General features: G+C 32.6%; 1 protein-coding gene across 4 annotated transcripts; it reads right to left on the reverse strand.

Moving 5' to 3' along the window:
• Positions 1-3,656: 3,656 nt before the first annotated feature.
• LOC18592745 (uncharacterized) lies at positions 3,657-16,554 on the reverse strand. 4 transcript variants are annotated; one of them, XM_018126049.2, is made up of 9 exons: positions 16,365-16,554; positions 16,169-16,220; positions 15,530-15,603; positions 14,030-14,131; positions 13,140-13,283; positions 9,642-9,693; positions 9,042-9,115; positions 7,909-7,998; positions 3,657-3,863 (listed from the first exon to the last, which is right to left on the reverse strand). In XM_018126049.2, exons 1-9 carry the CDS (start codon positions 16,508-16,510, stop codon positions 3,797-3,799), a joined length of 801 nt encoding a protein of 266 aa, XP_017981538.2. In that variant the 5' UTR covers positions 16,511-16,554; the 3' UTR covers positions 3,657-3,796. The 4 variants fall into 4 exon arrangements, with proteins under 4 accessions (XP_017981538.2, XP_088665115.1, XP_088665114.1 ...); XM_088808989.1 differs by having other exon boundaries at positions 3,657-3,956; positions 16,365-16,553; XM_088808988.1 differs by having other exon boundaries at positions 3,657-3,961; positions 16,365-16,552.
• Positions 16,555-27,923: the final 11,369 nt, after the last annotated feature.

Raw genomic sequence — 27,923 nt, forward strand, 5'->3', positions numbered from 1 at the left:
CCTAATCTCAACTCCAAATTCCCAACAAAGTCTAGAGGAGTAACACCAAAGTTGGAACAAATGGGTCTCAAGGTTATAAATCGTTTAAATCACAAATTAATCGGTAAAAAGGTTTGATTGTATCTTAATATCGATTTTCCAAGCTCTAATCTACTTTCCTCAAGCTCTAAAATCCAGTTGCAGCATAGGGTTTTGAAGAGGCTGAGAGTGAGGAGGGTTTTTCTTTTGTTTTTAAATGGTCGGACTGCCCTTAGCCCTTTTTATTTTTGCAAATAACCAGGGATGTATCGTTATATTTGTGAATATATAGATATATTTTTATGAATTTCCTTCAAATCAATCGATACATGAGACAATGTATCGATAGAAATCAAACAAAATACTCTTTGCCTCAAATGTATCGATAGATTGAGAAATTTATCTATACAAATTCCATAGAATCGTCCCTCTTCACAAATCTATCGATACATTTAGTCAATGTATCAATAAAAATTATGCAGAATGGCCCCATTGTTCAAATCTATTGACACATTCTAAAATATTTTGATAGAATATTCACAAAATGCTTCTTCTTGTTCTTCCTACCAATAATTTATCGATAAATTTCTCTAGAGTGAACATTTTCAACATTCTAACTTTCAAAAATCCAAATTTCAAACTCCCAAATCACTTTCTGTTTAAGTTACACTTCAAAACAACTATTATAAATCATAATTTCAATTCATAAGTTCAAGCCATAGCCCAATATTCATCAAAACTCCAAAACATACTAGTCCAAATCATGAATCAAACTCTAAATTATATGGTTCATCAATCATTTCTTCAAGATTTGGCTAAGTATCATAATCCATATTTTTAATGACTTATTATATACACTACATTCATTAAATATCCTCAAACATATTAAAATTAAGTCATTCTCTATAGACCATAACAAAATCATAGGTATACACATTAAATTTCAATTTAGTTCATCAAATAGCTTGGTCAATTCTACATATAGCTCATTATCAAAGTCAGGGGTGTTACATTAATTAACTCATTTATTTATAAAATAATTAACATTAACTAATTTAATTTTTTTAAAAACGTAACTAATTTACTAAAAATAAAATATTTAGTAATTTCACATTTTAATATTTAAATAATTAATATTCAAATATTGTGTTATTTTTTTCATGCTATTATTTATTATTTTAAGTGATAATGTTAAAAATTAAAAATTTACATTAAAAAGAATGTAAGTTTATTCAACTTTATATTTTCATATGTAAGGGTAATTTTGTAATTTTTTAAACTTTAGTAATTTCATATATTTTAATATTGTTTTTGTTATGCTATTATTTATTATTTTAAGGAATTAATTGAAAAGTTAAAAATTTATATTAAAAAGAATATAAATTTATTTAATTTTATATTTTCATATACATATAAGAATAATTTTGTAAATTTATACTGTATTTTAAATAAAGTGTTTTCAAACTAAACACTACAATGTAATCTTCTAGTAATCACATTTCCGGTGATCACATTCCTCGCAAGATACCACACGCCACTTTAAATTTATCCAATAATTTTATGCCATGTCATGGAGTACAAATAGTTAAAACAAAAAAGATGGGATAATTAACACAATTTGTTTATATTGTAAGCAAATTATTGCAAGAGAATAAATCTCCCAAATTGTTTTTCCAAATTCACAAGTAGCATCTTCCTTTGCTACTAAAAAGGATATCGTGAAAATTCTTTTCAAAAGGATTTTATGAAAAATCTGCAAATATTATTGTCCGTCAAGCTTTTTCAAGATGATATTACAAACCATGAGATATTTAAAAACTCTAACAGTATTTATGAAAACATTATGATTAAAACAAGATTGTTTTATTTAAACATTATGCTAAGGAAAAATGACTTGAAATTCATTACCCATTCTAGAACTCAAATCTTAAAGGTTTTAAGACTCATGGATTGAGGAGAAAACCCAAATTCACTCCAAAACTTTCAACCTTATTTACCATGACAATAGACCACCGCATGTTCTTCAATTATTGAGATTGCCAGCAAGAATAGTTTTTTTTTTTTCTTTTTTTTGGAGATTGCTAGCTATACCAGTAAGCATAGTTCAATACCTTTCTCGTCAATAATAAACATACTAGATATTCTTGGCTCATAACATACTAAATAAAAATGCCACTTGCAATTTTCTTAAAATTCCATCACTGAAGAATTGTTGTGCATTTTTATAACAAAAATTATATACATATATGCAAGCAAATAATATCATGATGCAATTTGTAATTTATTAAATATATTAATTACTATATATATCTATATTCATTTTTATATGTTTTAATAATTATTTAGAAAAATATTTCTTGTAAAAATAATTTTGAGATTCCTTGACACTTTTGGTAAGGTCTCATATTTATTTTCACTTAAAAAATATAATAAAATTACCACTTGTTACTTTCGTAAAAATTCCAGTTTTAAGAAATATTTTAAACATTTTTATTATTTATTAAATTAAAGTTTTATCTATGATATCTTTATTGTCGTCTATTACTTCATGAACTTAAAATATGTATACAAGATGTCCTTTTCCATAAAAAAGAAATTGCCTTTTTCTTCCTCTCAACCTCTTCTATCCTTTGATTGGAATGGATTTATGAAAATCCCTTTCTATTTTTTTTCATAAGATTTAAAGAAAATCGTGACCACCTAAGAACTTATATCTAGTCGCCACTGGCCAGAGTTTGCCTAGAACATCTAAAAAATAATATAAAAAAAAACCGAAAACCTTCCTTTTTTTTTTAATTGTAATTTTATGTGATTGTTTTATGATTATTGTATTTTATATTTTTTGTGTTTCCATCCAAGACTTTGGAACAAGAGAGAATTGAATTTGCCCTTAGGGAATGAACAGTGTCATGATAGTGAAAATGGAAGCAATCCTCAAACAAGCATACATAGCCCCCCTGCTTAACATGCCTTGTTGTGAAGGTTCTCCTTTTATTCTCAGAGCTTTAGATGTATCAGCTGAACGAAGAGCATAAAGTTAGTTTTATGCATGAGATAGGTAATAAGTTTACTGCTCCATCGCCAAAAAGGTTGTGTACGGCACCTTAATTTTCTCTTATGTTTTCAGATAATAATCCTTAAATTGAACTTTATGCTCTCATTGACAAGAAAATAAGAGAGAGAGAGAGAAAAGAATCCAGTAACTTTAGGACATTAAAGCATAACAAGTGCTTGTGTCATGTCAAGTCATTGATAAAATTATATGTTATGAGCAGCTAATAAAAGGGTACAACCTAAATGCTGCACAATTGTTACTTCACTGACAAACTGTTATACTTTGATTTAAGATCCTTCTACGCATAGCTAAAAATCTCTACATGAATTTTGAAGAGTTCCACGCTTCATACTCGTGTTTTCTCAGTGAGTAGCTACTAGGGAGAAACTAAATCGGTTGATGTAGTAGAGATTTCTCAAAATCGGTTGGTGTAAATTGCTTCTGGAGGTGTCCTTTTCAATCAAATATCAAGTTCTTACCATTCTTCCCGGTCTTGTAATACTAGGTTAATACTATATGTTACAGTTTCGATTTCCTCTGTAACTAGTGGCCTCTAGCCAAGTTCAAACCATGCTCACAAGTATGTCTGAAATGTATACTAAGCATGAATATTGAAAATGACAAAAATCAAGACGAATGACCCACCCAACATCATTATCAGAGTTTGACAATAAGATCATTAGTAGACAATGTTTGAGCATCCAAATGTTTGAATTGAACATTTCACCAGATCTTGCGTTGATTGGTGTCAACATATTCAACTAAGTGAAGTAAGCCCCATGCCATGTTGCTGTTAGAAAATCATATTAAACCAGTGAGAAATCTTCAGCATTTCAACCTCTTTGTTACACTGTTTACCACGATGCACCCTCATACCTGTTTTCTGCCCTATCAAATGGCACAATTCTTATGTTCTCATACAAAAACAAACAACCAAATTACAAGAACACGTAAATAAATAAATGAAAAAAAAACCCTTAATTTCAGAGCACATTAACTAGCTTTAACAGAATAACAATCAACTATGAAGACGCCTTGTTCAACCTCTGGTCTTGATTTAGGTCAAGTTTAAGATATTCAAGTAAACTTCTAAAAGTCCAGAAAACAATTCCCGAAACATCAGTATGGTCATCCAAGCACATAAAATCCATTATATCTAACAATTTATTAATAGTTGTCATATGAGTATTCATGTAAAGTTGTGTTTTTGGGCGTGACTAAAGTTTCTGAAGCACTGGACCTGTCAATACCCATAGAGAAATCTGCTGCTGAGAAGAATTTCAAGTCCTTAATTAGGATTTCTGCTTTCTTTTCCAAGATTTTCTTTCCTCTTTCATTGTACATTTTATAGTTTTAAGCAAGCAGATTGCAGACAGGAAAGAACACTCTTTTGCATCTTCAAATGTCAGTAAGGACTCATTCCAGAACCAATTCTCAACCTACAATTTAACATGTTACTTCTCATACTGCTGAAGTCTTTTACACAATTCCACCTTGGTTCTAGGACAAATACATAAGGGCGACTCAGTGTACAAGGCTCCTATACTGCATTACCTGGGGATAGTCAGATATTCACAACCTAACCCCTCCTTTGCAGATACTGTTTCCACGACTTGGATATATTGTTAGCTGGTCCCTGAAACAAGAATTTAGAAAAGCTGGGATTTAACCTTCTCTTAACTCTTTAGAATAGTTTAAGTCTTTGAGATATTGTCCCACATGGTCAGATGAACCAATGATCAGGTCACGTGTGCTCCCAATATGAGTAGTTTCATTTTTAAATTGACAAACGCACATGGTACCTGTTAGAGATAGTATAGGTGCCTGGGGTCTACTTGACCCATGAGCGGATGAGGTTCCATAACTATCAAAAAGTTTGAAATCAAATCTGTCATCTGAAATTTTCTCTTTGGTCTATTTAATGGGTGAGGGCGCTGCCAAAAATATTGATTCAAGGTGCATCAAAATATGGGAGAAAGGTAAAGATTTTAAAACAAAATCACCCTGGTGACAGAACGGATATGAGTGCACTGAAAATGTTCAATTGGTGCTAGTGTCACAGCTCGTGAGTTTTTCCCAACCTAAGAGGAGTTTTGGCAAGGCAGCAGGGATCTGCTCAAGCAAGGAGAATAGAGGAATAGGCCAGGAACCAGTCTAGTGGCCAAGCTAGCCAGCAGCACAAGCAAGCAAATAGCTCAAGCATTTTACAACGGCTATCAAAGAGGCAGATTGGGCAGACCATTGTTCCAATGACTAGGAGAGCTTCCCAGCCCACCAGAAACTGTTTGTGACTATTGATGGCATCTGAATTTGAGCTTCAGCCTCCCAACCGTTGTAAGGGAGTTCCTTGTGACTATAAAAGGGGTTCCCCAAGCCTTGTACGTAGTGTGTGGGTTAAATCTCTTGGACAAAGGTTGTACACTTGTGAATACAATACAAATGCTATTTGTCTCAATCTATTCTTGTTTATTTGCTACGCATTACTCTTGATTGTTCCATTCCTTTGGGTGGAAAGCAAGTTTCTGGGCTGACTTAAGCTATAAAGAGTGTTAAGGTGTGCATAAGGTCGCATGACAATGTGCTTAAGTTGCCAACCTGGAATAAGTAGTATTAAAGTGGTGAACCAAGATGGAGTGATGACTTCAGCTTTAGGCCACGACGGAGGCCAGACGGTGAGAAATGCAAGAGACCCAACAGCAAAGTCAGAGGGTGTGGGATACCCCAATTAATCAGTGAAGGGCAAGTGCACAGAATCCTAAGGTGCGGGTAGACACCATCCATGAAGACCAAGAGAGGCCAGTGTAGTAGCGGGGTGTGCCACAATTAGAGCTAGGGGGTGCAGGATCCTTCAAGAAGCCTAGGAGAGGCAAATGCACGTGACAATAGAGTGTCATAGCGTCCAGAAGGAACCAAGCCAAGTGGCAATGTGACTGCTATAACTAGAAGCCAAGGAGTGCGCGGAGTAACACTTACGAAGTATAAAAGGAGCCAACACTAATGGCAGAGGAATGCCTCAACCAAAGGCCAAGGGTGCAGAAAGATATCACTCAAGCAACTTGAGAGAGGCAAGAAACAGTGGCAGAGGAATGCCACGATCCAAGCCCTGGAGTGCAGGGAATCACCCAAGCGGACCAGGAGGGGCGACTGCAAGAAGTATCTGTGTGCTACACCTCAAGACTCAGAGTGTAGCCAAACACCTCCCCAAGGAGCGCAGAGGGTAAGACCAAGGGGAGAAGAACAGGCCAGTGACATAGGAGGGAAACGGTAAGGGTGCTGGAGTGTGCAGAGCTACCTCACACCATGAGAGTCAGCAAGGGTCAACGAAAGTCATGCATGATAGAGAGGTTGAGGCAAAGAGAAGCAAGTCTGCAGCCTGAGAGCAGAGACCAACAAAATTCCTGCACAACAGAGAGGTTGAGGCAAAGGGAAGCAAATCCACAACATCAGAGTCACACAGAGGAAACATGTGTGGGAAAGGTGTGCAAGGTGCAAGGGAGCCCGAGGGAGAGGCGCCCAATGAAGTGGCGTGCAAGGCAAGATTTTGTGCACTGGGTGAGAGCACCTGCGGTAGAAAGACACACAAAGTGACAGCACAAGGTTGAGATACTCAGGGACGCGACGTGTGCGACAAGATAGCATGCTCTCGGTGAGAGCATTTGAGACAACGTTCAGGGCTAGGGGGCCCGAGGCAAAGTGTGCACCAGGACAACACATAGGGCTAGTGCAGTGTAGGAAGGGCAGCCATCCCCTAGAAACGAAGGCTTTGCTGGATTGAGTAGGGGAGAATGTCACACCCTTCGAATTCTGCCAAGTTCAAGGGAAGTTTTGGCAAGACAACAAGGGTCTGCTCTGACAGGGAGCAAGCTAGGAATAGGCCAAAAACCAACCCAGGCATTGTGCAATGGCTAGTAGAGGGGTAGACTGGGCAGAGCACTGTTCCAACAGCTACAAGAGCCTCCTAGCCTGTCAGAAATTGTTTGTGATTGTTGGGGGCATTTGAATTTGAGCTTTGTCCTCCCAACCATTGTAAGGTGTTCCTTAAACCTATAAAAGGGGTTTCCCAAGCCTCTATAAAGTGTGTGGGTTAAATCTCTTGTACATAGGTTGTATACTTGTGAATACGAAACAAAATCTCTTCGCCTCACTCTATTCTTTTTACTTTGTTGTGTATTACTCTTGGTTGTTCTATTCCTTTGGGTGGAAAAGAGGTTTTTAGGCTGGCTTAGGCTACCAAAGAGTCTTGAGGGGTGCCTAAGGCCACACAGTGAGATGCTTAAGTTGCCAAACTGTGATACTAGCACAAACTACTTATTCTTGTTTCTATCCCAAGCAAGCCTTGAAGCCTAAATTTCCATTTCAACCTCTAACAATTAAAAGAAAATGGTCTTAGTTTCAGCCAAAGAATTCCATATATCAAGACCCTGTTGAGGTTATCAAGGACCAAAGTTGTGCTTTAAAAGTCATCAAGTCAAAATGAACATGGTACATGTATAACGTCTTCTTTACTTTGCAAACAAAGTTTTCTAATTTGTAACAAGTCAAGACTCGATATACTTCTTTCCTGTAATTTTGAAAAAACAAGTTTTTATAATCAACAAAAATTTTAAGTAATTCTCATATTCATGCTATGTGCCAAAGACGATTCCAAGTGCCAACTTTAAAACTACTCATATGTATAGGTTTACACCAGACACAAAGCTTCAATAAAGCAGCAGTGAAGGTATAGTTTCCTCCATATTAAATGCAGGCAAGATTGAAATTTCTATTTCTGCAACCATAAATTACTTCAGCTAGAAACAATAAAGCTCTGAACAAGTAGCTTCTTATATACTTGCCTGTTATCATGTGTTACCAAAACAAGGTAGAGTGGATCTTGCGAAGTGAGCTGCAATAGCTCTTTGACAATGTAGGCACATGTCGTAACGCTGAAAAGTTGGAAGAAAGAATTATTAGTATCTTTGGCCAAAAACCAAAAAAAAAAAGAAATATCAGTGCTAGTTGGGAAGATGACGGTGCCAAATAACTAGCTTGCAACCTAAGACGAGAACATGTAGAAAAATGTAGGTTTGCACTCAATAATTAGTAGTAATTTAATTTCTACTTTCTCATGTGATTGTTGCCCTCTTCTATCCAAAACAACAGATGATCCCTTACTCCGTCAATCTTCATGAAAGGGATATTAAGCATAACTGCATAATATCAAACATCTGTTCTCTTTCATAAAGTTGGGACCAGTTAAATTAGTGTTACCGTCGATGGAAAAGCATGGATTTGATTACCTATATTTTTTTCTTTAAAATTTTTTTCCCATTATTTTGAACCTCAGTTTATGTTTAAAGGTTTAACATTAATTATTAAAGGTTTTACTCTTGTTCTTTTATGAGATTTGTAGAATTAAAATTTTATTTTACTCTTGTTCTTTTATGAGATTTGTAGAATTAAAATTTTAATAGTAATCTTAGAAAACTATAATAATAAGTTAAAAATTGTTAAAATATATAAAATATTACAAAAAGTGAAGTGAAATACACCTATATCATGAATATTAAAATAAGAACCAATATTATGGACGAAGGGAGTGTTCTTATTCTAGATATTGAAATAGTAAAATTGACAACAAATTGTTGTCACACATTTATCATCTTGAAAAGTGAAACTCTATACACAAAATGAGGTAAGGAGTTTCATCCAAAAGTTAAAAGTCATGTTTATTCACAAAAGGAAAACATATTGCACAAGTATAGCAAAAGAAAAATAAAAATAACTTTGAATACTACATGCCGAAAACTTGAAGCATCTTTTCTTTCAAAATTTTTAAATTTCCTTGTCTCCATGTTTTGGTTTGTTAATAAAACGATACTTAATTTTTTTTTTCTAAATAAAATGAAAAATTGCTTCTATTATAGGAAACTAAAGCATTTGTTCAGTTTTAGCTTTACTAAAAGGTGGGAAAGAGAGGAACCTATACCTGCCAAACCATACCAGTAGGATTATCCAAAAGAATGCACTAATCCAATTTGATTCTTTGTAGGCAACCCAAACCTGGAATATACTTACCAAAAGAAAATTAATATTATCAAACAACTCAAATAGAGGACAGATTTTACTGGAGCACAACATTTCCCACCTTCCATTAATAAATATTATCGCATACAGAATTATTGTAAATTTAATATCTCAGAGGATCACAATAAGCAATTCTATAACTATTATTTTTGTGACCTTTTTAGTTGTATGATGCAGTGTTTCAAGTAGCTAATTTGCATGTGAAATGAAGAGGAGACATGTTCCATGGCTACAAGTTACAAATATAAATCCTTAGTTGGATTCCTTCTATTCTGTCTCAGAATAGCAAACATGAAGCCTAAAATGTGGACAAGAATACAGTCTTTCTCACTCTTCAGATGCAAACTTTACATAAGTTAAATTTATGATGTTAAGTTATTATGAAAATTAATTTTTTCCATAATGTATTGTAGAAATGACCGCATTCTAAAATTTAATCTAGAATCAATTAAAAAAATTAACTACAAAGATGTAAGTTCATATGTTAGCATTTCAAACATACCGAGAGAGCCACAACATTTATATAAAAGTCAATCAGTGTAGCTGTCATCCACCTGCAAACAGTTCAGCAATTTGTTATACTTTCCAGACAGATAAGTAACTAGTATAAAGGGAAAAGCAATTGAAATGCACAGATGTGCAAAGTTATCCTGCACAAAACATCCATCGCACACAGACGTGGTGCTTCAGTGTCAGCATAAAGGAATTTCATCATCTGTTTAGAAGTGTACTATGAGACACCTGCTACAATTATTAATGCTTCCGTGATGTCTAGGAAACCATAAACAGAATAAATACATGATATATAGCAACAAAAAGAAAACAAAATGCATGCTTTCTCCGGTTTCAGCGTTTGAAACTTCAAACAAGGATTGTCAAGCCTTTTCACATATTATTCTCCTTCAGACTTCCAGCATTTTCAGCAGATTTTGGAGAGATAATAATTGGAAGAATCATGCCGCAATCATTTGAGTTTCATACTACCAATTAGCCAATAACATGAATTTAAAGCCATTAATATTCATTTATTTGTTTGGCAGAAACATGGCTGACAAATAATCCAACAGCATTTATTCTAACCAAATAGGATGCCTAGTCTAGAGCCGCCATTGCATCGCCTCTCCTTCCCCCCGGCCCCCCTCCCCCCACCAGAAAAAAAAAAAAGAACAAAGAAAAGAAAGAAAAGAATTACTTCTAGATTTGTAAATTTTTATATTTGATTTCATTAACTAAAAGGAGAAGGTTTCCTATTGAAACCATTGTGTAAGCAAACTTTATTGGCTATCTTATATGAGATTTTACATCTTTCTCTTCCATGTTCGCTACAAAGATCAGCTTTAAGGTTAATAATGGAAATCTATGAAGAACATTTATATCTTTAAACTAAAAATGTAGTTACACCTTACGACAATGTGGAGCAAAGTGACACCCAATTAAAAGGATGTAACTTAGTTTTGAATGCATTAAATACCACCAGCCTAATGTATAAAAGCTGTTTCCAAGCTATCATGACAGGAGAAGTAAAGTATGCAAAAGGTGGTATTCAGTTGCATGCCTTTTAAGGTGTCAAAACATCCAATAAACTATAGGTAATATGTGGAGAGAATTCAAGTGAGTAAAAACTGCAGGTGAAGTCTATGTTAATAAAATGTGGGATCAATAGTTTAACATCTCCCTTGAAATTCAGGGTAGGGAATATGGGAGTGACTGGACTTGCGGCATTGTAGAAAAGGAGGAGACTGTTAGTATAAGCCCTACAAGCCAATCTGTGGTTGTATGGGAATTGTAATTTTGAGATATTCATGTATGACATTTTGTTATTCATAATAACATTGAGGTAGTTCTTTATCCATAAGTTTGTAATTTAATTACTTTTTGTACTTATGTAGATAAAGCCCATGGAACTATATATGCCTTGCAAAGGAATTGTATTAGGATACAATTATGAGATCCTTATGCATTAAAGCATTGTTCCTAAAAGTTCCTGATCATTGTATTATTGAGACAGAGCATCAATAATGCGCAAAGATTGGCACATGTTATGTTCTTTATGAAGTAAGTAATCGTTTTCATAGGTTGAAGTATAGAGATACTTGAAACTAGCATGTGGGTGCTTGCCATGTGAGAGTGAGTTTTCTGAACATGACCTGCTATGAGAAGTGCATTTGGTATTTCACTCAAGTGTCTATGCAATACTTCTCATGTGTTAGTTGTGTAAATACTCCATAGACTTGAGACACCAGGTTGTCTTATGTGTGGAGTGCTATACTTTGATTTCATCCCTATGGATGCCTAACCAAGGATGCCAAAATAAGATGCTTTTGGGTATAGCATGAAGCATGTGAAGGCAAATGAGTAGTTAAGATAAGAATCATCACCCCAAATGATTCAAGGGGAAATATCTCATTAGTTCTTGGTTGATATTAGCTTAATCAAATCCTTGGCCTAGGTGATTTGGAGATCATGAAATGAGTTTCATAAGTCTTCATAAAGCTAATGATTTAATTGTAAGAATCGATATGTAGATCAATAAGAGTAGGCACTGTACCAAGCTTTTATCATCTTCAGGGATGTATGATGAGAGAATGAATTATACTGAAAAACTGTACACTGAAAGGTTGTTAAAGAATATTTTGACTCTCCTAACAATTAGGTGGCCATGATGCATTGCTAGATGCCAATCATAGTCTATGGAATTGAATTAGTTAATTTAAAATTGAATATGATTCATTTAAATTAATTAATTAGTAATATTATAATTCAATTTCATTGCCAACATGTTAGGAACCTAATGGGTCACACACAAAAGTTGCAATTTGGATTAAATTGAATGTGATGATTTAAGTTAGACTTAAATCAAATTTTAGAGTTTAACTACTAAGGACCTAATTAAAAGAGTTTAATTAGGTATTGGTTAAATATTATAATTGTTATAATATTAAAGACTTATTTTGTAAATTTCAATAAGTTAAACCTAGATATAAATATTACATTATAGCCACTCTTTTTTTTTTTTTTTAAGGAGAAGGAAACAAAGAAAAAAAAGGGATTTTCTATTGAGTGCTGCCACTCTTGAGAAGTTTATTTTCTTTTGAAAACTTCTCCTTTGATTATTTGCTGAAAATCAAAGAAGAAAAGCGGACAAATCGTTATCCAGTTGCTAGCACAAGCCCGTGGCATAAAGCTCTCTCCTTGAGAAGGATTCGTTGCAATCGTGTGTGCATCATTGGAGGCCAATCAATTGAGTGGCTGAAATTCTTTCACATAAAAGGTGTTCACGTTTTGTCACCAAAAAGAATCCATTTGATTACGATATCATTTAGAAAGGTAAAACTTTTTTTTTTGATTTTATGTGGTGTTTAACTTTGCATTAAACAACCAAGGTGATCCAAAAATAGGAGGCATGGTTTTTATTTTATTTCAATTTTTTTTTGCTGCGTTGATGCTCTAATCATGCCGTTCCTAGCATAGACATGGTAGCATGCATGGTGATTACAATGGAACACCATGGACTAGGCTGGAGTTGACTCTGGCCATGTCAGAAGCATCCAATATGACCCATATCTTCACACTGAGTCTCAGTGTAAATTGCCAATAGATTTTGAGCTAGAGAGTTGAACTTGCTATCAGCTCAACTTGGCCTACCATGTCTCATCATGACTTCGATTTTTACATACAGGACTTTCACTCTCTGGAAAGGATGTTGTATACAGAAGTAAAAATTAGGGGAAAATGAAAAAAAAGCTATTGCAAAGGATAAAGGCATTGATTTGCCCTTACATGTCTCAAATTTTCATACCATTCAAGAAATAAATTTTAAAAGGAGTTGCAAGAGCTAGAAAGAATATAGCATCTATGCGAAGAAAGCATAAGGACCTGATTGTCTAGTCTGTGGAATGAATATGACTGGATTTTCTTCACAAGAATGATATTCTTTTATATATTACTCCAAACCAAACTGCAAGGAGTAAAATTTTTTGGAAGGAAAAAAAAAACTTACGGAGTTAGGAGCTCTTTGCGGAAAGGTGAACCATCTGTTAAGAGAGTGTAGATCAAAGTTCCCAGCATCAAGCAACCCAAAACACTGAAGAGGGTTCTTGCAATGACAATAGGGGAATGCTTCCCCTTTGGTTTTGTATCATCCCTAGACAAAGAGAATTTTCAATTTATAAATGACAAGTTAATATCTAGAAAGTAGATAAATAGATAGATAGTCAAGTAGAAGAAGAGGAATTCGTGGAGAACTTATGATTTGTATGAAACAATAGGAAACAACATATTGCTGCACCCATCGAACCACCATTTCCCTCTAATGTTCAGTCAACATGCAAGTATTTTTTTTAAAAAGAGTCAACATGTATGTATTGATAGCACAGTTAAGAAAACAAAATTAAAATCTTTTTATTACATAACACTTCATGCTTCTATTTCTAGTTATTAGTCAGAAATCTTTGCAATGTACACATGTTCCCTCCTTTCTTAATGCATGAATTCTGTACAAGTAACTGAAAAGTGTCATTATTAAGACAGATATTCATTGCAAAATAGAAGTGACATGCCATTCCTATTCATCAAGCTTGAAGCCATCATATGCATATTGCCAATATGTGAAATATGACGAGATGACGAATGGTTTGTCAATATTTTTGTAATATTTAGAAACATAAATAACCTCATATCAGCCCATCAGACCATGCCAAAGGTGTTAATCCAAGAATAACAAAATACTTTTTAACTTAAACAGAGATCAGTAATTTGAAAAGGTTGATGTAACAGCCAATGCAAACAGTTAGCCTTTAAAATAGACTAACTGCAAAGGGTACATTAACATATTATTGGAGAATTGACAAATGATTTTGTAATATTATACGTGGAGTTTTGGATACTTACTCGTTTGTATCATGCAACAGAACATGATAAATGGGATCTTGCAAAGATTCTTGAGGAGACAACTTGAGAAATTGCATAAAAAGGTAGCCAGATGTTATAACACTGGGGGAAAAGAAATGGTTAAAATTTAAATTTGTGAAACATAAATCATGAGACTGGTAGAGAAATACAATATTTACATTGCATCAGTACTCAATAGACCAAGGGCAGAAATGAATAATGATGTAATGATCGCTGAACCAAACAGTTTCAATCTTTTGCAGCAAAAACCATTAATGAAGTACGGGGAAAAGGGTAAAAATAAGTAAGGGCAAGGGACAACTTAGAGTCTTTAAATATCAGTCACAGACAGCAATAGGAAGGCATTGTAAACTTTCACTTCTATCCCAAAAATGTTGCCAGAGAAAGAGAAAGAAAGGGTAGTGAACCCAACTTCAACATGCACCTGAGCATTTGGCTCATTGGTTGGTGCATGATCCCCTGCCTAGAGAATAGGGTTCAAATCCTCCTCCCCCAATTAAAAAAAAACAAACCCAACTTCAACATGTCAATCAGCAGATCAAACAACTATAGATGATAAAATGCTTCATACGGTTCAAAGAAACTTAATTTAATATAAAACGCCAAAAGGTAGAACCATATGAGAATACATGGATAAACATATGAAGGTGGCATGTAATTACGTAAACTAATAACAGGTGTAGCAATTAAACAGCATCAAGTGGTAGTTTCTACTCCCATATATCCATTCAATGACCTTATTCTTTTTAAGACCCTAATAACTACCAGTGAAAAGAATCTGACTAAATCAATAATTTATAAAAAAATTCACACATAACTCCAACGGAGGAAAAGTGGCCTTTTGGACAAAAAGTATCTAGATAGGAGCACAACCTGAGTTATATATAGAAGAGCAAGAAAGAAAATTATACTCAGCATCTCTTTAACCTGACATAGCATCACCAAAAAGTCTTAATATACATATTATCATCTCAGAAGAATTCTTTGCTATTGACAAGATGAATTTAAATTGAGACAAAATTCCTCATTTAGAAATAATGAAATATCTATCATCCTCATATGAAATCAAGATTACTGAAAATCATAATATTGAAAGTTTCATACTGTAGAAATTTATGATTCTACAATCCCAGGGTTCCATAACAATGCAAATCAATCTTAAAATCACATTTGGGCAGGATTTTTGTTTGATTGAAATCCAGACCATATGATTAAGACCAAAAAAACAATTAACTTCATTGCTTTTCATTTCTCCTTTCATAGGTATAACAAATACCCTTCAATAATTTTTCTTTCAACTTTATATATCATTTCTCTTCATTTCCTTTCTAGCTTAAACTGCAAAATATGGTGTTACAGTGCATTCAGAATCAACATCAGCTCACACTTGAACAACTAAAACAAGCTTATGTATTCATCAATTTTGTGAAACAACATATGAAGCATACTGCAGTTTGGGATGACATTCAAGAGACATACCTGCCAAAACATATAAGCAGAATTACCCAAAGTGTTGCACTAATCCAACTTGATTCTTTGTAGAAAATCCAAACCTGATGCATTATGAAACTCCATAAAGTGAAACAGATTTTTATCTCCCCAACAGAAAATTTAGAGCAATTCCTCCCCCCCATCCCTTTTTTTTTTTAAAAAATAGAAGGTACAGAACTATGGTCAAATTTTAGTAGCTTACTGCTAATATATATTAAATAAGAAACACGAAAATGCCAAAGGACAGAAGTTTTACAGACGTAGGAAATTATCCTTAAAACATATGACTTGCAAAATCCTAAGACGAAGTAGTGGTGTACATATATCAATGGATGATAATATGAAAAAATTATAAACAACTAGTTTCCCATTAATTTCTCCCTCAAAATTATCAAAGTTTCACCAAATTCAAACAATGGTTCACCACAATATCTCCGGTATCTTACAATTTATCCCACCCCAGAAAGACAAAAGCCAACGTATAATCATTGATTCGCTTTGCAGTTAAATAAAATAAAAAAGAGTTTCCAAGGCTTATACCAAACTTCAGCTTCAATGCTTAACAAGAAATTTCAACTCAAGAAGTGTTTTAAGTAATTGACAACTTGAAGTAGACAGTCAACATACCGCAAAAGGCACAATATTGATGCAGAAATCGACCAAAGTTGCAGCCATCCACCTAAAAGATCATCGATTTGTAAAAACCCCATTAAACTTTCATGATAATAAAAACCCAGAAATCCTCAAATATGTAAAATGCAAAAGAAGGAAAGAAAGAAAGAAAGAAAGAAAGTGGGTGAGGACAGGGAAAAAGAGAGACTACGGAGTAAGAAGTTCCATGCGGAAAGGGAGGCCGTCAATGGAGATGCTGTAAATGAGAGTAGCTACCATCAAACAGCACAATACTAAGAAGAGAGATCTTAAGCCATTCACTAACAGAGAACCCGCCATTGCTATTTGCTTTCTCATCAAATTCTTGAATAATGAGTTTTTTTTTTTTTTCAAATTTTTGATGAGAAGCATTTAAGCAAGAGGCATAAGAAAGAAGAAGAAAAAATATGGCGGGGATGAGAGCACGTCATCAGCGACTCGGGGCCCGCCAAGAAACCACCTGCCTTATTTTTAATTTTAATTTTCATTTCTTTTCTTGATATATACTTTTTATCTCTGCAATCAGCATACTAATAGATATAATATTTTTTAAAAATAATAAATTATTTAAAAAATTAAATAAATTCTCACTCTTTTTTAACGTTTAATCACTCTATATATTTCAATTTTAAATTAAATAAAATTTTATAATTAATAATTAATTAAATATTATTAATTATTATATAATGTTGATGTGATATTTTTTACTATTCACGTGAGTGTCTCGTTAGTATAACAATAATAAATAACATTTTAACTAAGGATAAGTAGTTAACTGTTAATAGTAAATAATTTATTTGATTTAAAATAAAAAAATAAGAAGATTTATTAAATAAAAGAATAAAAATTTATTTAAATTTATTTAAATAATTGAGAGATTTTTTAAAACATTTTACCTACTAAAAACTACTATATCTTCATATCTATTTTTAAAACATAAAACTACATATTGATTATTTATTTTTGTCACTTAACAAGCCTGCATATCATTGGTATTTAATCTATTTTACTAATAATTTGCATGGTTAATTAGCACAATTAGATGGGTCATAGTTTAGATTTAGGCAAAAATCGTAAGGAAATTTGTAGACATGAATGGACTATTGCTAGTAAGAGATAAGCTTTAATAGAATTCATGTTTAGTTTCTTCTCTCCTACTCTCGAGTCAGTGTCTGTCATGGTTTTTCATTGTTTGATAATAAATAACAAACAATAGAAGAAGACTTTTTTGCATGGCTTTGGGAGTGCCACGAGACACCCCAAGGCATGCAAAAAAAAAAAAAGAACCGCTTTTTTTGTTTTCTTTTTCCATCTAAACGTTGTTCTGTTACAAAAAATAAGGGTTTTTTTGAAAGAATATTTTAACGAAAAAATTTAAAATTTTGTCAGAAATGATTTTATCAAAAAAGTAATTGTCCAAAACACCTTTTCATCAATAAAAAGATAATTTTGTCTAAAATTTATTGACAAAATAGTCTTGTTGTAAATTCTGTTAGTACAGTTCGTGATAATGTAAACTTTTAATAGGACGAATGAATTCATTGAAATTGTTTTGATGAATGAATTCAAGAAAGATCAACTAAAAGGTAAATATATGAACTTTAAGCTCTTTGCTTGCTCAAAGATAGGAACTTTCTACTCACAATTGTTACTTTTGTTTTTCCACTCTTTTCTTCTTCAACAATGATTCAAATAAAATCCTCTTATCTCTCTTTCTTTAACATCCTTAAGATATATATTTATAGCCTTTGAGATTTTTTGCCTATTAGAGTAAGTTTTGAATAATTTCTTGTACGTTCAAGCCAACTTGCACAATTCTATCACTTCTATAGAATCGATTCTTTGTAGTTGAATTGTCAGTTCTTCACACAGTCTATAACTTTTTGTCTCTGAAGAATCAATTCTTCTATTTCGAGGTGTCAGTTCTTTTACAACTATGCGTAAAGGTGACACTTTTGCAATCTTGGAGAATTGATTCTATTGCCTCAAGGTATCTGTTTTTCACTGTGAATTGGCACCAAAATTTGAATTTAAGGTTAAATTTTGCTGCTCCATTTTTGTCCAGTTGTGCTATGCCTTTCTTGGTCAGCAAGTTTTTGAGTTATACTTTTAGTGCTTCAAGAACCGACTTCTTCTCCTTGTCTCAAAATCGATTCTTCATTATTAATCTTTGCTCGAGAACTAATTTCTTCTTTTCCAGAATCGATTCTTTTTGTAATTAAAGAAATGAATTTGCTATTCATTTAAGAATCAAGTCATTTCTTTTGAAAACTTAACCCTTGGGCTAACACATTTAATTTTGAAAATAAGAGACTTTTGAGAAAATTAAGAACATGATCATCCATATTAAAAATATGTTCAAACAATTAAAGCATTTCAATATATTTTTCTATTAAGTTCAGCTTTAACAATCCTTTGAGATTTTTCTTCATACTCAAAAATATCTTTCACTTTTAAAGCTCAATTAATTCTATCAATTTTGTCATGTCAAAATAAGAATAAAGCTAACAATCTTCCCTTTTCTGATATGACAAAATTAAGAGTTAAATTTGCTCTTTGAAGAAAAACTCCCCCTGAAAATGTGCTCAATATTTTCAAAGTACAAGCTGCCCCTGAATATGTGGTTTTTCAAAAAGATTTACATTTAAGTTTGAAAGCACTTTTGAAAAACCATTTTGAAAAATCCAACCAAAATGAATGAGAATCTAAGTGCAAATTTACTCATTATATTTTTCCCTTTTTTGATATATCAAAAAGGAAAAGAAAATGAAGTATAGGAATAAAAGAAGAAAAACTTATAAGAAGATAGATCATTAGTAGTGTTAGTATAAGCCCTACAAGCCAATCTGTGGTTGTATGGGAATTACAATTTGAGATATTCATGTATGACATTTTATTATTCATAATAACATTGAGGTAGTTTTTAATCCACAAGTTTGTGATTTAATTACTTTTTGTACTTATGTAGATAAAGCCCATGGAACTACATATGCCTTGTAAAGAAATTGTATTAGGATACAACTATGAGATCCTTATGCATTAAAGCATTGTTTCTAGAAGTTTTTGATCATTGTATTATTAAGACAAGGCATCGATAATGCTCAAAGATTGGCACATGCTATGTTCTTTACTTGTGAAGTAAGCAATCGCTTTCATAGGTTGAAGTATAAAAATATTTGGAACTAGCATGTAGGTGCTTGCCATGGAAGAGCGAGTTCACTGAACATGACTCGCCATGAGAGGTGCATTTGGTACCTCACTCAAGTGTCTATGTAATACTTCTCATGTGTCAGTTGTGTAACTACTCCCTAAACTTGAGACAGCAGGTTGTTTTGTATATGGAGTACTATGCTTTGATTTCGTCCTTATGGGTGCCTAATCAAGGAGGCCAAAATAGGATGTTTTTGAGTATAATATGAAACATATGAAGGCAAATGAGTGGTCAAGATAGGAATCATCACCCCAAGTGATTCAAGGGGAAATATCTTATTAAGTCTTGATTGACATTAGCTTAATCAAATCCTTGGCTAAGGTGATTAAGAGATTATGAAATGAGTTTCATAAGTCTCCATAAAGCTAATGATTTAATTGCAAGAACAAATATAGAGATCAATAAGATAAGCACTACATCAAGCTCTTATCATCTTTGGGATATATGATGAGGGAATGAATTACACTGAAAAACTATACACTAAAAGATTGTCAAAGAATCCTTTAACTCTCCTAATAATTGGGTGGCCATGATGCATTGTTGGATGCTAATCATGGTCTATGAAATTGAATTAGTTAATTTAAAATTGAATATGATTCATTTAAATTAATTAATTAATAATATTATAATTCAATTTCATTGCCAACATGTTAGGAACCTAATGGGTCATACACAAAGGTTGCTATTTGGATTAAATTGAGAGTGTGATGATTTAAGTTAGACTTAAATCAAATTCTAGGTTTTAATTGCTGAGGACCTAATTAAAAGAGTTTAATTAGGTATTGGTTAAATATTATAATTGTTATAATATTAAGGACTTATTTTGTAAATTTTAATAAGTTAAACCTAGATATAAATATCACATTATAGCCACTTTTTTTGGGGGAAGGAAACAAAAAAAAAAGTTTTTCTCTTGAGTGCTGCCACTCTTGAGCAGTTTTTTTTTTGAAAACTTCTCCTTTGATTCTTTGCTGGAAATCAAAGAAGGAAAAAAGGACAAATTGTTGTCCACTTGCTAGCACAAGCCCGTGGCATAATGCTTTCTCTTTGAGAAGGATCTGTTGCAATCGTGTGTTCATCATTGTAGGCCAAGCGATTAAGTGACTGGGATTCTTTCACACAAAAGGTGTTCACGTTTTGTCAGCGAAAAGAATCCATTTGATTATGATATCACTTAGAAAGGTAAAATTTTTCTGATTTTATGTGGTGCTTAACTTTGCATTGAACAACCAAGGTGATTCGAAGGTAGGAGGTATGGTTTTTATTTTATTTCAATTTTTGTTATTCTGCTGCGTTGATGCTCTAATCATGCCATTCCTAGCAAGTAGCACATGCTAAGTAAAATTATCAACATTTATGAATAAAATCATAAAGTCATTCATAGTATGTAAGTTCAATAAATCATCAATCAACACAAGGAGATAGTGACATAAAGTAATATGATCAAGAAGGTGTTTCATTAATTAAGAAGAATACAAAGGCTCATTTACATATAGTCATGAGCATGAAACAAAATGTAAGCAAATGTTGTGCAATGTAGCTTTCTAGGAGATTCTAAACTTAGATTAGAGTTCAGGTTTAGGTCAAGATCATGTCTTTTAAGTTAATCATATAGAATTTTTTGATTTGGGGACAACGATTTTTGATCTCTATAAATGGAACCATCTTGCTTTAAAGTTTAACTAAATGTTTGTCAAGTTCGATGAAGGAAGCAATACAATGATCAACCCTTTTTTCAAAATTTTGAATATAGTTTTCCATTATTGTATAAGTCTTTTTGTTGATTTGTGTTGTTGATTTCTCACGCAAGTGCACTTATCGTTAACAAGTAATATAGGAATGAATAGAGTATCGTTCCTATAGAGAATTGTTTTAATTCCTACTATTAACTACTAAAATTAATACACCCTAGTTTTATTCAAATAAACAAATTTTAAAATTATTAAAAAGAAAAATTAAAACTACTAAACTGAAACTTCAATCAACTGCTAGACCTAAGATTATAATATCCCTCAATACTTCATCTGATTATTATCTCTCTCTCTTAACTTAGTTTAATGGATTAAGTTGCTAACCTAGAGTCCTAAATTATTTATAAGTCTCTGTCGAGTTTCTCATAAAAATACCTCTCCCAATTAATTTACTATCTGTCTATACAAATTAAATTGAAGAAAGATTCATTAAGCTTGTGCTCTAATCCTGGCTATGTGTGGCTTATAAGTGTATGTCTACCCTATATGCAAATCAAACCTCCTAATCAACTAAGTGCGTTCGATCATACGCTATTTTATTCAAAGTCTACCTAAATCTCTTTCGTCAAGGTTTAACCTAGGTTTCCAATTCAATCTAATTGGTGATCAGGTAATTAGAAGCATTAAGAACAGAATAAAATAAACAACCTAAATCTATCAAACATAATCAAAAGAGAGATAAATAATTCAGACTACATAATGAGTTCAATCATAATATTAGATTAACAATTTAGTTCCCCATCAAGTCACACATTATCATTGAATAAAGTTTAAATAACAAAAACAAACTAAGAAAATAAAAGAATAATAAAAAAGAATAAACTCAAGAATTATAATCTTGATCTTCCAAGTCTTCTTGAATCCTTCAAAATCTTCTCAGCTTCAATGACTTTGCAGTTCGACTCTTAGCTTTCAATTTGCTGTTTTCTTTCGCTCTTTTTTTTTTCTTTCGAAAGGTTATTTTTATAAGCTTTGAAGTTAGGCCAAGTTGGGTGCAGAAAGAAATCAATTCCAATAAGGATTTCCTCATTAGACTATGTGGTCGCAACCTTGCCCAATTAATTAACAGAAATCATAATTGCTTTAGGACTACTAAAGTATTTCAATTTTGATATGATTTTTGACCACCTTCCATGCCGAACTGGGTAAAGTAGTAATCATGAAAGTTGTATCTTTTTCTCTTATCTTTCCAATGGTTCAAGAATCACTTCATTTGAAGCTTTGTGGAGAGTGTTATGGCCGAAATACCAAAACATATGTAGTAGAAGTTTGCACCTTAAAATTACTCTCCTTCTTTTAATAAATTCTTCTTTCAAATACCTACAAAAGCACAAATAAATTAATAAGAACCTATCTTATCCACATTAACACCAAATTAAGCATAAATTAACTAAGATTAGATTGACTCACCAAAAATAACTAATTTAAAATAATTAAATAAAATCTATTAATTTTTATGCATTACTACAAGAACTAAGCTAAATTACTATCAAAATTAAGCTCTAATAACTCTATATCATAGAGTTATCAATTTGATCAAACTTATCTAGCCAAATTCTTTCTTGACTGTCTATTTCAGTACAAAAAAAATGGTGTGCATTTTTAGGCATATACTTTGGACTAGGTAGTCCAAATGGACCTTAATCTGCCCTTGAAAGAGGTTCATAAGGAAATGATAGATCCATTGGTCGGTTAAATAACTTGAATTCTATTTCAGAGTGGTCTTCAACAGATTTTTATTTTGACCTTTTTCTTAAGTAAGTTTTTCTTTTTGACTTCCTACTTATGTTTCTTTCCTTTTAACTTTATCTTTCGGTTGAATAATCTTCCTTATCCATTCATTCTTGACAACATCATATTCCAAGCCAAGTTTTCTAGTTTCTCCTTGATCAAGATTGTTGACTTTCTTAGCCATTATTGGTTTGTCCAGTGAAGTATTAATCTTTATTTTGTCCAAAATCTCTAAGATGGCCATTCCTTAAACCAAATTGTTTTTTTCTTTTCTAGTTATTAACTCCATGTCTTTGCAAATGAACCATGCTAGATCTACTGGAGTACACTTCTTGATATGATGCATAAACCACATGTCTTCAGCTATCACTGTGTTACTTTTGTGGTTGAATGGCCTCAGTGTTCATGTGACTATCAAATGCAAAATCTTGTCATTTGCATTAAGTCTTGTTGTGCTTTTTGGAATCTTTGCTAATGTGACTGGGCCAATAAAAAATTTAGCTTCTAGCTTGTGTTTTTGGGTTTTGTTTTTTTCATTTATCTAACTAATACAATCACTTTTGATAGGTTTCAGCTTCAACAATTTTTGCAGTAGTATTAGTGTGATGATGATCTCCTTTCCACTGACCAATGTAGCAAGTGAATCATTATGGCCCTTGATGTTTTCATCGTTATCTCCTTGATACATAGTCCTCACCAAATATCTTCCTTTCTCCTTTGTCCGTAAAGTTGATGTTGAATGGATTAGGTTTCTCAAATCTCACTGTTCTAGAGGGTGTTGCCGGATCTTCTCCTTTTTCTTCTCTTCACCTCTTAAGAGCCATTTCCTCTGAAGATTGAGTAAAGAATCGAGGTTTTGAGAAAGGGGTGTTGATTATTTTGTGTAGAGAACCGACTTTTCTCAAATAACTTTTACTTGCAAATGGGTCAACTAGAGTTTAAACATATTTGAAATCGAAAAGTTTTTGAAAAACGTTTCAGTCTCTTGATTCTTAAGGAAAAGACTTTTGATAGAAATAAAATTTCTTGAAAGAGACAGGATTGAGAGATTTTTACTTTTGAAGAGCTTTAAAGACTAAAAGATATGATTTTTAGGACTTAAGTAATCTTTTGATTGAAGGTGTAAAAGGCAGTGTTGAAAAGATAAGAATTGATTCATTGTGTCATAATTTTTCAAGACTTTCTAAATTTGAGAATTGATTCTTGAAATTTAAGATGTCGTTTTTTTTTTTGAAGCATTATGGAAGATTCTTTGTATTTGAAAAATTGATTCTTTGGAAATTAGAAGTCAATTCTTTACCTTTATAAACTTTCAAAATAAAGAACTTTTTATTCAAATCAAATGCAAGAAATCTTTCAAGTAGAATCAAGTTTAGTGCACATAGCTTTTGGTTTTGAATGATGCATGAGTATGAAATGATATGCAAATCTTATTGCAACAATTATTATGCAAGCAAGATCAACAAAATAACATTCATTCAAATCATGAATTCAAGAAACTAATCTTTATTTTAACAATAATCAACCAATTAACAGGAAACAATGTCATGACCCGGTACTCTTTTCGAGCCCGTGACAATCGTCGCGATGTTCCGATAGACATTCATTACCCGAAATGCCAGCCAAAACCCCGCAAGGCTTTAATATCAGTTTTCTCACCTCCCCTGCTAGCAACAGTTGATAATATCATATTTTAAAAGATTATAAGCTATTTCCAAACCAAAACAATAAAGAAAATAATTTTCGTCTCACAAGGGTATTTTGGTCATTTTTTCCCAAAAATTTCAAAACCATCTAAAAATGTAGTATATGAGTGAAAGATACATATTTCATAACAAAAAATAAGTTTAGATGTCTAAAACATTCATTTAAAGTGAAATGATAGCTATTAGAATAAAATAAAAATATTGAATAAAATATTTCATTTTCTTATAAAACAATTTTTATAGAGATATCTGTAAATAATTTTTGTAGCGTAAAAGCAAAATAAATTCTTACATACAGTAACATAGATAACCAGAGTATGTAATTTAATTTACAATGACATGTGGACCCCCGAATGACCAAAAGTAACGAAGGCTGTGAACCTACGATTTTTGAGGATGCAAATCCAACTGTAGCCCTCAACGAAATCAGCTATCTACTGACTATTCTGAGCCTGAAATGAGTGGAAAAGAGGGTGGTGAGTTTATATAAACTCAGTGAGTAAACAAACATCATCTAAAATATCTAAAGTCGAGTCAATGGAGACGATTAAAATAGATCATCATAAGATGGTTCATAACTCCAAAACACATTTCAAATCATCTAAACCAATTACATTTCATCCAAAATATACAACGAGGCTTATGAATCTCTTAAAAACTTGGCTCATGTCAAAACTCATTCTTGGGGATACCTTGATCAGAGGCATCCAACTGAGTCCGTCAAGGCTGTTAAAGAAAAGACATGTATCCATAAATCATATTTGTACGTTTTAAAACATAGCCATTCCTTGGCGTTGGCTGAGTTCACCCTCACGTGGTGGTTCGGTGTGAAGTGAACTCTAAACTTTACCTCAGAAGTTACCCTCCGCGCCTCTCGTACTGAGGTAAAATAAAATGTAACGGGATTTACCGTGCCCCTCTAATAGGCTGGTGCATAGAAACCCACCCACTGCAGTAAGCTAATCGATATCCCACCAAATGAATAAAATTCCAATAGCATGATGTGGCAATTATTTTACAACACAGCATGTCAAGGCAAAACAACAGTTCATATATGTTTAGCACAATTACCAATCCAGCCACTTATGCCCACATTATCATAAGCCATTCAATTCAACTATGATTTATAACACAACAAGAAGTCTCCAATTACTCCATTTTCAAAACCATCATTCAATTTCAAGACAATTTTATAAAATCATTTCATTTAATCACATTTTTCTTATAAAACATAAAGATTTACCATTTAAACTCATTTTTCACACTTAATAAACACTATGGTTTTTCACACTTGATTTTTACACCATAAATCATTAATTCCTAACCAAATCACTTGAAATAAAATCAAATCCACCATCAACATACCATAAGGAAGATTCGGCCAATGAGGGTGATGTAAGAACATGAATTTTTCTTGTTTGCTTTTTATGCTACACATCACCAAACAACTAAAAACACTAGAATAACATAAAATCTAGCTAAATCCAAGATCAAAACTCCTCCCCCCCCATGTCTAGCCAACAAAGGTATCCTCATGCAAACTTGATTCTCAACCATGGAAAATGAAAAAGAATGCATAGGAAAGGTAGATCATAAGCTAAAATCAAGAAATTTTACCTTTACTTGCTTAATTCCTTGAAATCCACCAATTTTCTCTTGAATTTTCTAACTAGGGTTTTGTTCTTTCTTTCTTTCCTCTTTTCCTTGGTGAGGCCGAACATGAAGAATGAATAAGAGAGGTGTGTGCTGGTTTTTAATGTAAATTATAAAGAAATGAAAACTTGCCACTTGTCACCATCCCATTGGTCCATTTTTAAACTTAATAATTAAGCATTCTTTCTCCACCACATAAAATATCTCAATTATCCATAATATAAAATGTTAATGGATGAAATCCTTAGACATGACAAGTGTTGGGTGGTGTAAAATTCTAATTTTACCCTTGGGTGGCAAAATGACCATTTTGCCCCTACATCATGAAAATTTCAATTTGACTCCAAATTAATCCTCGAACTCCGAATCACCATATTAAGTCATTCTGGGGTTTTAAAATTCTCAATTTCATCTTAAAATCTCTATTTGGACTAGTTCGAGGCTTAATTCAGCTTAGTTGTACCACCAAGTTCACTACCGACTTTTAACGATTTTTCGGGGCTTTCCAAGTATGCAAGCATATTATCAAGGATATGAATGACATGGCAAATATTTCATAGGGTTGGGCTTGACAAATAAACAATCAACAAATTATCTTTTCTAGACAAATTATTCATAGAATGGATATTGCCTAATTTTTCAGTAAGCTCAATCCATGCATCCTTGCTTGATTATTTCTACAAAACAAAGTTAATTTTTTATCTTGGTACCCAGGCTTTCTTGGGTATATGAGAGTTAGTTTTTCCAAGTTTAAATTTACTTGGTACCTAAAAAATTTATACAATTCTTCTCCATGTAGGTTTAGTTCTTTTTGGGACTTTTACCTTTTTGACAATCTTTTATTTGGGGGTTGTATTTTTAAGAGGATATAAATATATAGAATGTCCTTTCTTGTGACAACAAACACAAAAATGTGATGTACCATGCTTTTCATCTTCTTTTTCAAAGAAAGCTCTTGTTTTTGCCTTGTCATATCCTAAGCCATTTTTTATCAAAGAATGCTTTTTGAGTCTCAAGCATTTCATTTAGTTTCTATGAGCAGATGTTCCATTTAGAGTATAATTCAGTTAATTGCTCATTGCTCCTTTTTAAGTTTTTCACTTTCATTCTCTAAAATCTTTACCTTGTTTTTCAGTTCAAACGTAATGTTATGCAATTTTGTTTCGTCTTAAGCTTAGTGATGACCTTTTTGCATTTTAAATTCATATGTTAAAATTCAAATGCCAAGTCATCATATGCATCCTGAAGTTCATCAAAAGTGTATGGATCATCATTATAATCATTAGAATAAGAAGCAATGTTTGACGAACCTACCTTGGAGTTTTCAACTCCTATGAAACATAGATTTGTAATTTCCTCTTCCTGCTTATCTTGGGAGTCATCACTATCACTCGATGTAGTAACCATAACTTTTCTCTTGGAGTTTCTTTGATGATTTTTTTTTAGTTTTAGACATTCATATCTGATGTGACCCAACTTCTTGCATTCATAGCAAATAATATGATCATTTAATACCCCATACTTTGATATGGTGATAAATAAAGCTTATCGGATGTGAATTTAGGCCAATTATAATGTTTAAATGTGATGAAAGATGAAAGGAGTAGTTTAGGATAAAATGATCCGCACGCGAGAAAATAATAATAAAATAATAATATTTTATCGAAGGAGAATTTGTG

This window comes from Theobroma cacao, chromosome 8 (assembly GCF_053813885.1).
Source record: "Theobroma cacao isolate CCN51 chromosome 8, ASM5381388v1, whole genome shotgun sequence".
Lineage (NCBI taxonomy): Eukaryota > Viridiplantae > Streptophyta > Magnoliopsida > Malvales > Malvaceae > Theobroma > Theobroma cacao.

What these genes read in the sequence shown, in the direction of transcription:
- LOC18592745 (XM_018126049.2), bottom strand. Translation starts at nt 16,510, where the DNA reads ATGAGAAAGCAAATAGCAATGGCGGGTTCTCTGTTAGTGAATGGCTTA. An exon ending in CGCATGGAACTTCTTACTCC is followed by an intron (nt 16,221 to 16,364) that starts GTAGTCTCTCTT and finishes ATGATCTTTTAG; the next exon opens with GTGGATGGCTGCAACTTTGG. An exon ending in CTACTGGTATGGTTTGGCAG is followed by an intron (nt 7,999 to 9,041) that starts GTATAGGTTCCT and finishes CCAACTTTTCAG; the next exon opens with CGTTACGACATGTGCCTACA.